Source organism: Cervus elaphus, chromosome 3 (genome assembly GCF_910594005.1).
Source record: "Cervus elaphus chromosome 3, mCerEla1.1, whole genome shotgun sequence".
Taxonomy (NCBI): Eukaryota; Metazoa; Chordata; class Mammalia; order Artiodactyla; family Cervidae; genus Cervus; species Cervus elaphus.
In genome coordinates, this window is record NC_057817.1 from 44,061,730 (window position 1) to 44,072,720 (window position 10,991).

A 10,991-nucleotide genomic window follows, 5' to 3' on the forward strand; every position below is an offset into this window, starting at 1 on the left:
TCAATTTTTTTTGAATTTTTCAAGACCAGATTTATGGCCCAGGATGTGATCTATTCTGGAGAAGGTTCCGTGTGCACTTGAGAAAAAGGTGAAGTTGATTGTTTTGGGGTGAAATGTCCTATAGATATCAATTAGGTCTAGCTGGTCCATTGTGTCATTCAAAGTTTGTGTTTCCTTGCTAATTTTCTGTTTAGTTGATCTATCCATAGTTGTGAGTGGGGTATTAAAGTCTCCCACTATTATTGTGTTACTATTAATTTCCTTTTTCATACTCGTTAGCGTTTGCCGTACATATTGCGGTGCTCCTATGTTGGGTGCATATATATTTATAATTGTTATATCTTCTTCTTGGATTGATCCTTTGATCATTATGTTGTGTCCTTCTTTGTCTCTTTTCACATCCTTTATTTGAAAGTCTATTTTATCTGATATGAGTATTGCGACTCCTGCTTTCTTTTGGTCTCCATTTGCGTGAAATATTTTTTTCCAGCCCTTCACTTTTAGTCTGTGTGTGTCTCTTGTTTTGAGGTGGGTCTCTTGTAGACAGCATATATAGGGGTCTTGTTTTTGCATCCATTCAGCCAGTCTTTGTCTTTTGGTTGGGGCATTCAACCCATTTACATTTAAGGTAATTATTGATAGGTGTGGTCCCGTTGCCATTTACTTTGTTGTTTTGGGTTCATGTTTATACAACCTTTCTGTGTTTCCTGTCTAGAGAAGATCCTTTAGCATTTGTTGAAGAGCTGGTTTTGTGGTGCTGAATTCTCTCAGCTTTTGCTTGTCTGTAAAGCTTTTGAATTCTCCTTCATATCTGAATGAGATCCTTGCTGGATACAGTAATCTAGGTTGTAGGTTATTCTCTTTCATTACTTTAAGTATGTCCTGCCATTCCCTTCTGGCCCGGAGGGTTTCTATTGATAGATCAGCTGTTATCCTTATGGGAATCCCTTTGTGTGTTATTTGTTGTTTCTCCCTTGCTGCTTTTAATATTTGTTCTTTGTGTTTCATCTTTGTTAATTTGATTAATATGTGTCTTGGGGTGTTTCACCTTGGGTTTATCCTGTTTGGGACTCTCTGGGTTTCTTGGACTTGGGTGGCTATTTCCTTCCCCATTTTAGGGAAGTTTTCAGCTATTATCTCCTTGAGTATTTTCTCATGGCCTTTCTTTTTGTCTTCTTCTTCTGGGACTCCTATGATTCGAATGTTGGGACGTTTCACATTGTTCCAGGGGTCCCTGAGGTTGTCCTCATTTCTTTTGATTCTTTTTTCTTTTTCCTCTCTGTTTCATTTATTTCCACCATTTTATCTTCTACCTCACTTATCCTATCTTCTGTCTCCGTTATTCTACTCTTGGTTCCCTCCAGAGTGTTTTTGATCTCATTTATTGCAAATAATGCATTATATATTGACTCTTTTTTATATCTTCTAGGTTTTTATTAAACATTTCTTGCATCTTTTCAATCTTTGTCTCCAGGCTATTTATCTGTAACTCCATTTTGTTTTCAAGATTTTGGATCATTATTATTATTATTATTCTAAATTCTTTTTCAGGTAGATTCCCTATCTCCTCCTCTTTTGTTTGACTTGGTGGGCATTTTTCATGTTCCTTTACCTGTTGGGTATTTCTCTGCCTTTTCATCTTGTTTAGATTGCTGTGTCTGGAGCGGGCTTTCTGTATTCTGGAGGTCTGTGGTTCCTTTTTATTGTGGAGGTTCCTCACTGTGGGTGGGGTTGGACGATTGGCTTGTCAAGGTTTCCTGGTTAGGGAAGCTTGTGTCGGTGTTCTGGTGCATGGAACTTGATCTCTTCTCTCTGGAGTGCAATGGAGTGCCCAGTAATGAGTTTTGAGATGGGTCTATGTGTTAGGTGTGACCTTGGGCAGCCTGTATGTTGACGTTCAGGGCTATGTTCCTGCGTTGCTGGAGAATTTGCTTGGTATGTCTTGCTCTAAAACTTATTGGCTCTTGGGTGGTGGTTGGTTTCAGTGTAGATATGGAGGCTTTTGGACGGTCTCTTATTACTTAAAGTTCCATGTAGTCAGGAGTTTTCTGGTGTTCTCAGGTTTGGGGCTTAAGTCTGCTGCCTCTGGATTTCAGTTTTATTCTTCCAGTAGTCTCAAGACTTCTCCAACTATACAGCACTGACAATAAAACTTCTAGGTTAATGGTGAAAAGATTCTCCCCCGTTAGGGACACCCAGCGAGGTTCACAGAGTTACATGAAGAAGAGGAGAGGGAGGAGGGAGATAGTGATGAGCAGGAGGAGAAAAAGGGGGACTCAAGAGGAGAGAGACAGATCTACGCAGTTGTCTGTTCCCAGAGTGTTCTCCATAGCCCAGACACCCACAAAGATTCACAGAATTGGATTGGGAAGAGAAGGGGAAAGGAGGAAATAGAGGTGTTCTGAGGTAGAAAATGGAGAGTCAAGATTGGGAGAGAATAATCAACACACTCCTGAATAAAAATGGGAAGTGAATATTGGATTCTTAAATGTCCACAATTTATAACATATACTGAAAAACAAAGATTAAAAATCTAGAGTAGAGGTTAGACTCTTAAAAATACTATATTAAAAACAAAAACCAAACACACAAGAAAATTTTAGAAATATATATGAAGTTCGGTTTAAAAATAGGGCTTCTCTCTCTCTTTTTTTTTGTAAGGTTATAGTGTAATGAAAATGAAAATTAAGGAGTAGTAGAGGAGTAATAGAGGACTTTAAAAGGAAATAAGAGAAAAAGAAAAATAGAAAATAGAAGAGAAAAAGAAAAAAGAAAAAAAAAAAACAGGAAAAAAAATTTTTCCTAATTAAAAAAATCGTAAAAATCTATGAGAATGAAAGTTAAGGAATAATGGGTGAGCAACAGGGAATTTTAAAAGAAAATAAAAGAGAAAAAAGAAAAAAAAGTAAAAATATACCTAGGAATTTCTCTGGAGCTGTTGCGCTCAGTGTGGGTTTGGTTCAGTTTCAGATAGCGCCTCGTTCCAGCTTACACTTCTCCATATCTACAGGCCCCTTCCGGTGTAGTTGGTGTTATCTACAGGGATTTTAATCTGTTGCACCAGTCCCATCTGAAGTGGTTCCCTTTGTTTATTTGGCTTCTGTTCAGTGCCTAATTTCCGCCCTGACATAGGCAGGCGGAGGTGGTCTTTTATTCAGGTTGCTAGTTCTGTTGTGCTGCGGGGAGGGGCTGGCGCTGCTTTCCCCGTCTGCGCTGCTCAGGCTCCCGGCTGCTCTATATGGAGCGTGCCTTGCGCTGCGCGTGGTTCCAGCCCTCGGGTGTTCCACAAAAGCGCGGAACAAAAAGCCGCACCTGCGTTTTGTGCCTACCCCGCCCGAGCGGCTCAGGCAGCCAGGAGCTTGACGGGCGCACTCTCCCTGGGTGCGGCCGCCTTCTGCCCTCCGCGTCCCCAGCCCCAGTCCCTGCCCGCGCCGGTCAGATGCCTGCGCCCTGTGTCTCGCCGCGACCCTCCCGGCGGATGTCGACCATCCAGAATCTCAGGAGGTCTTTGATTAGAAACTGGAGGCCTGTTTGCAGTGTGGTAGGGGATGCGGTCCTTGGGGCCGAGCCTGCCCCTTTCCCCTCCCCCCTGCCTCCTGCCTCCGGCGGGGCTGGGCCGGTCCGCAGCCTGCGAGCTCTTCTCTGGACTTGCTAGGTCCCTTTGTTCTGCGAATGGCCGGCAGTGTGTTCCGGCCGGTTAATTTTCTCTCTCTCTTTTGCTGTCCCACAGTTTAAGTTGGTAACTCACAAAAGCTCCCTCTGATTGCCCTCAGGGCACTCAGGCCCGGTCCTTACCCTAAGCAATGCCGCCCGCTCCTCTCCGATCCGCCCCCACTTGCTGGTGGCAGATGCGGGCGTCTGGGGTACTTTTCTGCTGGGAGTTGCTTTTAGGCACGTAATCTGTGGGTTTTATTTATTCTTCCCCTCCCAGTCAGGTTGCCCTCTGAGATTCAAAAACTTCCCCCAGACCCACCAGTGCAAGGGTTTCCTGGTGTTTGGAAACTTCCTCTATTAAGACTCCCGTCCTTAGCTCTTTTGTCTCTCTTTTTATCTTTTATATTTTGTCCTACCTCCTTTCGAAGACAATGGGTTGCTTTTCTGGGCGCTTGATGACCTCAGCTAGCGATCAGGAGTTGTTTTGTAAAGTTTGCTCTGCGTTCAGTTATTCTTTTGATGAATTTGTAGGAGAGAAAGTGGTCTCCCCATCCGATTCCTCCGCCATCTTGGCTCCTCCCCGCCAGGGTGTGCTCTTTTAGGAATGACTAGTCACCCCACACACCTCCATTAGGAACAGTTCACTTCTACCGAGTGCTCACTACATGACAGGCAAAAGTCTTAGTATTTCATATCACCTGACAATTTTCAACTGAAGGCTGGGGGAGATATTAATATCAGGCTCACTTTAATGATAAGGAAATCTAGCCATAGAAAAATTAAAAAGCGTACTCAAGGTTATATAGCTAGATAGCCGCAAAGCCAGAATTCAAGCCTGCATTCATAAGTGCAATACTGCTGTGGGCACACTGCAGGGTGAAACACAAGGCGGGCTGGAACCAAATAGCAGAGGGTCTTCTGTGTCATCCCTAAGTTCTGCATTTCATAAGTAAATTACTAAGGGAGGAGAAAATATTCCTATTTTTTTGTATTTGAAATGAAAAGAAATAAAAAAGTTAAAAAAGAATCCATTATTAGTGATAATTTGGAACAATTGATCATCTAGTGCTTTGCTGTTCAATATGGTAGCCTCCGGCTGCATGTGGCTACTGAGAATTTGAATATGGCCAGTCTAAATTGAGATGTGCCATATGCATAAAATGAACACCAGATTTCTAGAATTTAGCGTGACAATAACATTTTATTAATATTTTTCTGTATTGATACATATTGATATATTTTGGATATATTGTTTTAAGTGAAATATATTTTAAAATTATTTTTCCCTGTTTCTTTTTACCTTTAGTAATGGAGCTATTAGAGAATTGACTTGCATTATATTTCTGTTGGGCATTGCTGGTCAGAGCAACATAGAGTTACGGTCGATGTTCTACTAACTGTCTTCGATAGAAGGACTTCCTACCACATTGGTTTTCTAACCACATTCTTTCCTTGCTTTCTGGCCATTTGCAAGAAAAATTTTAAGAGGCACCCCCTCTGTAAAGGGTTGAGAGCCCCTAGAATTTCCTTTTTTACTTGCTTCAAACCACAAAAAAATGATCAATGTAATCTCTGGATGAGGAGTCAACATTTTACGAGGGCAAAGGGAGGAGGTGTACAGAAATTTCCAATCCCTGGACGGTGTGAAGTGAAAGTGTTTTCAAAGGATCCCACAAGAATGGCATGGGTGGGCATAATGGGTCTGTCTCCTCGTCAAAAGACCCAAGGAGTTGAAAGGAAACTCTAACTACAACACCAAAATGCCACAAAACCATAGTTATTAATACCAACTAACTAGCATCTCTATCTGTCACCATCTCATCTTAAAAAACTTGTGAAAATACGTAATCTTGATGAGACTTCAATTAGGTATAAATACCAGCACCAAAAGGAGACAGTACATTCTTCTGATCATTTGCAGATCAGCAATTAGAAAAGAAAGATCAGCTACCTCCTTGGGACCTGATCAGCTTAACACAGAAGCTACCGATTTCAACTACTTCGGCCTAACTCTCTCCTAAACAATGAAATATACAAGCTATATCTTAGCTTTACAGCTCTGCGTGCTTTTGGGTTTTTCTGGTTCTTATGGCCAGGGCCCATTTTTTAAAGAAATAGAAAACTTAAAGGAGTATTTTGTAAGTATGATCTTTTAATGAGACTTTCTTGTGATTGAAATGACTTGATGTTTGATGTTGACTTGGAATTCTATGATGGGCTCTCATCTCTAGTCTTCAGTCATTTTGAGAAGACTTGGTGTTATTGTGACTGTTGGCTAGATGTGTTTTTTTTTTTTTTTTGACTAAACGATCTAGATATTGCTTTAATGCTCTGCTCAGTTTGCTATAGAGATTTAGGAGGGATTCATGAATGCTCCAAAAGATGGGCATAATATGGGTATATATCATAGTGTTGATATTTCATGATGAGAATCCATTCAAATATGACGTTAAGTAGTAAGAATACTGAAAAGCTGAGTCTTAATTTTTCATTTCTCAAGTTACTATAATGGTGACAGTCAAAAGTCAAGATCAGCATTAAAAATGGTCATTTGAAATAATTGATCAATTAAAGAAGATGAGGTCCTTAAATATCTGGCTTAAAAACAAAAACACTTCTAGGTGTTTTTCTCTAAAAAGTCATTTTAAAATTTTACTATCCCATCTAGATTGTCTGTGAATTACTCTTGGACTCAGTCACTTGCTGAGATTTTTTTGTAGGAGCTATAATCTAGTTTATATTTAAAAAATTTTTTTGTCTTGTTTTATGAGTTTCTTAAAAAATTTATTTATGGTTAATTAAAATAGCTTGTGCATTTTAAATATTTTATCATATGTCCAAATTTAGCTATTATAATTATAGCTGGAGCTATCTTTTAAAGGGGATATAATAGCTTGTAGGATGCAGGTAGAGGTCATAGAGGTTATAGAGGTTATATCATGGGGGGCAGTATTTTATAGTGAGATGGTTTTATTGATTTTTTTTTTTTTAACTATACCTTTTTCTTACCATAGTAATTTGAGACAGTTGAAGTATCATCAGTCTTGAATGAGTTCACTGTGTTGTTATATTAGTAAATAAGAAAGCAAAAAATCACATGATAGTCTTTGGCTATTATCCAATTGGATAGCTTTTGTGAATATTTTTTGTTAGAACTAAACAGTGTTGAAAAGAAAATCAGTAAATATTGCCAGCATCCAAGTTCAATAAAACTTGAGGTACATTTTTACAGCAATTTATGGACTAATTTTAAGCCAATTTTTTCTTGTGTTGTTTTATTTTCCAGAATGCAAGTAACCCAGATGTAGCTGAGGGTGGGCCTCTTTTCATAGAAATTTTGAAGAATTGGAAAGAGGTAAGCTGAACATTTCCATTTGGCTGATTTTCCTGTTGCTTTTTTTCTGATGGATAAATTCACATCAACCTCTCTTTGTGCTCTTTTCTACCAAGGAGAGTGACAGAAAAATTATTCAGAGCCAAATTGTCTCCTTCTACTTCAAACTCTTTGAAAACTTCAAAGATAACCAGGTCATTCAGAGGAGCGTGGATATCATCAAGCAAGACATGTTTCAGAAGTTCTTGAATGGCAGCTCTGAGAAACTGGAGGACTTCAAAAAGCTGATTCAAATTTCGGTGAGATGATCTTAATGCTTCCTTTGGTATCATTGCAGAGGCTCTTACAAAGCACTTCATTACCAGAAAATAGAAATTAGATACCGGGTACAGTTGTTAAAGCTCTGAAGTGAACTTGTGGTCAAAATGCCTCTTTGCTAGTTCTCTTTTGCCTTGGATGACTTTGCAGAGTCAGTTATTGGAGGCACTTAAGTCTGTGATTTTGGGAAAATACTGGCATTATGCCTACCTCACAAAGATGGGTGAATGGACAAATCAGTGAGGAGGAAGCAGAGAAGGAGTTGAGGTGATGGGGGCAGAATATTGAAAACCAACTCTCCCATTGCTGCTTGTTTGTGTGTTGGAAATTCTCTTGCTTTGAATAGGTTGCATGTCTTAATGGAAAGAGCAGTGGGAGGGAGAGGGAAGAAGATGTGTGCTCCACCCAGCTTAGCCACCAAAGAAATGTGTGACTTCAGATGAATCACAGGCCTGGCTGGGGCTCTTTCCTCATCTTAAAAGGAGCCTGTTGAATTCACTATAATTTCTATGGTCTCCTTTGCTCTAAAATTCTACAATGCCATGGATAGTATATGAGAATGAGATAGGAGAAAGGAATAGCCTTTGAGGAGACAAAGACCCTCCCACTGCCGGACTCTGGTCAACCACTCAGATTGTATAGCCCAAGGAGAGGTGACTGCGTTTGTTTTTAGAAAGAAAATAGGTAGAATTGTCCTATCAATGAATCTTTAAAGTTCTTAGAAGCTGAAAGATAACTTTGAAGCATAAGGGCAAGTCACATTTCCCAAAATTTCATCTAAGGGACAAAGGCCTCCAGATTTTTGGGGGGGGAGAGTTGGCTTTGGTATAAATAGGCTTGGGTGAGAAGAGGAGGGGTCTCATTATGACTTGTGCCTTCAGGATTTGTACCAGCTCTTGCTCTAACCTGGTCTGCCTCTCAGCAGTCTCATTTAAGCTCCCAGGAACTGAAATAAGTGATTGCTCTTCAAGATTTCTCTAGTCTCCCATATGTTAGATAGTATGAGAGTGGCTTGGAAAAATTATACGTAATGTTTTCCATGTTCAGCAGATCTCCACTGGTTGCAGGCTAGAGAATGAAAAAGCACTTGTTCCTAACCCAGTGGTGCCTCTGGCTGCTGTTCAGTCCTAGAGAAGACCCTTAGTTTCTTGGTGATGCTTAGAAAACTGGAAAGTAAAATTTATCACCTGTAAACACACAGCTGGTAGAAATTTTTCTACTCTGTTGTAACTGGGCCTTGAAAACAATCGGTTGGTCCCATCCTTCTGGAAGCTCCAAGCCTCCTGCTTTACAATGTGCAATCTTGAGTGAGTGTGCAACCATTGTCATCTTTTGCTCAGATGTCAACATATTTAAAGCATGTTTTGCCTTTTTGTTTTGTAACTTAGAATCTCCTAGTCATTCTCAGAAATGTGGCAAGGTGGCTGCAGCGTTTCCAGCTTTAGAAAGAAATGTAGTGGCAGAGCAAAGATGAAAGCAAATGGTCTTCATTTTATGAAGCATGAATTCACTTATATGGTCCTACTGGGAAGAGTGAGAAAATAGTTCAATTTGCTGGAATGGAAGGCAGAGTACAGGGAGATTGCTTTCATTCCTAACTTTAACTATTATATAATACCAGTAATTGATCATTACCATTTAAATAAGATCAGTGTTTATTTTTAATCCCATTATGGGAACGATGAGACTGACCTAATTTGGAGGAAATAAAAAATTACGGTTTTCCTCCTTCTAGGACTTGGTATTTATAAAGTACTGAACCTATACCAGTGGTTTTCAAACTTGGGTGGTGCCTAAATCACCTGGTGATGTTGGTAACTACACATTGGCCCAGGCCTAGTCTGATTTCATCCAGCTGGGTGTCAGAGTTCTTCATTAGGTCCTCAGGTTACTCTTTTACACACCCAACATGGGAGCCATTGGCTATAGTAACTCATCTGATACTTTCAGCAAAGACTAAGTACTAGGTGATAGAAGTGGTAGAGACCCTAAGGGTCATCTAAACAATCTCCTCATACTTAGAGTAGAAACATAGATTTGGAGAGCTTCAGTGACTGGTTTAAAGTCAGATGTATTGCACACACAGAATTTATACCCACATTTTTCTGTCACTCTACTTCTGGGTTTTTTTCACTATATAATTTTCAGATCTCTGAAGTGGTAAATTTACAATATGTGATGTGCTCCATTCTGTTACAGCTCAACTATCAATTGAATTGTTATAATTTTAGTCTTTATCACTGAAGAAACCAACATTACATATTAAGGTTCATTATTGCTAGTGAAAATAATTTATTTTAAAGAATACTTTTATTTTCTTGGGCCTAGACAGCAGAATATCCTAATGACTCATATGCCTGAAATTAATTTTGCTGTTTTCTTTCCCAATAGGTGGATGATCTGCAGATCCAGCGCAAAGCCATAAATGAACTCATCAAAGTGATGAATGACCTGTCGCCAAAATCTAACCTCAGAAAGCGGAAGAGAAGTCAGAATCTCTTTCGAGGCCGGAGAGCATCAATGTAACAGTCCTCCTGCCTGCAATATTTGAATTTTTAAATCTAAATCTATTTATTAATATTTAATATTTTACATTATTTATATGGGGAATATATATTTAGACTTATAAAAATATTTATAATAGTAATTTTATGTCATGAAAATGAATATCTATTAATATATGTGTTATTTATAATTCCTTTATCCTGTGACTATTTCACTCGACCCTTTTTTTCCCCTGACTAACTAGGCAAGTCTATGGGATTTCAAGGTTTTATCTCAGGGGCCAACTAGGCAGCTAACCTAAGCAAGAATCTGTGGGTTGTGCACTTATTTCACTTGATGATGTAATGAATGCTGATAAATGAAATGATGCCATCTAGTCACTACTTATCTGAGACTAGATCTGCATTCTGAGCCACTACTTTGATGGCATGGCAGACAGCACTTGAATGTGTCGGGCGATATGATTTGTGCCCTGATAAAAACATAGCATCTCATCTTACCTTATGCCTGGTGTTTCAGAATATCACTGACAATTGTGATTATACCCAAATGGAAAGTAATGTGTTTGTTTAGTTTATCAGTATTTAATATATATGAATAAAGTGCAATTTCATAACTATGTATGTTGTGTCAGACTTTTTCTAAAGTGGGGGCTGGGTTAAATGAAACACAGACTAATAAATTAATAGAAGGAGATATAAGAGTTGGATTAAAATCTGCTCAAAGTGGTATTTTTCTCCACTGACAATTTGCTGGTTTCCACTCTTCCCTTTGGTAGTTGTTTGAATTATCTTTTCACAGCTGTGGAAAGTAGTCCAAATTGTTTAGCTTGGCACACAAATATTTACTTCTACTTTCTCCCTACTCAATTCCTCAGGGTATCCCTCATCTTGGTATCCCCTATCTCCTCCGGTCACTTTGGGTAAACACTGTTATGTATGGAATAGTGAGTGGAAACTCTAGAGTGGGAAGCTTGGATTAGAATCTTAGTCCTGCCATTACAAGTGGTGTGACTTTTATACTCTCTAAGCTTCACTTTCCTCCTCTGATAAAGAAGAATAATAGTGCCTTTCTCATAACATTGTAGGCTTCCCAGGTGTCTTAGTGGTAAAGAATCTGCCTGCCAATGCAGGAGACACAAGAGATGCAGGTTCAATCCCTGGATCAGGAAGATGCTTTG

The 10,991-nt window shown here is 39.3% G+C and overlaps 1 protein-coding gene across 1 annotated transcript; it reads left to right on the forward strand.

Annotated features, from left to right (window-relative positions):
- The first annotated feature begins 5,582 nt into the window (after positions 1 to 5,582).
- Positions 5,583 to 10,424, forward strand: IFNG (interferon gamma). Its single transcript, XM_043878767.1, has 4 exons — positions 5,583 to 5,792; positions 6,941 to 7,009; positions 7,105 to 7,287; positions 9,698 to 10,424. The coding sequence occupies exons 1-4, from the start codon at positions 5,679 to 5,681 to the stop codon at positions 9,830 to 9,832; spliced, it is 501 nt and encodes a 166-aa protein (XP_043734702.1). The 5' UTR covers positions 5,583 to 5,678; the 3' UTR covers positions 9,833 to 10,424.
- The last annotated feature ends 567 nt before the right edge of the window (positions 10,425 to 10,991 follow it).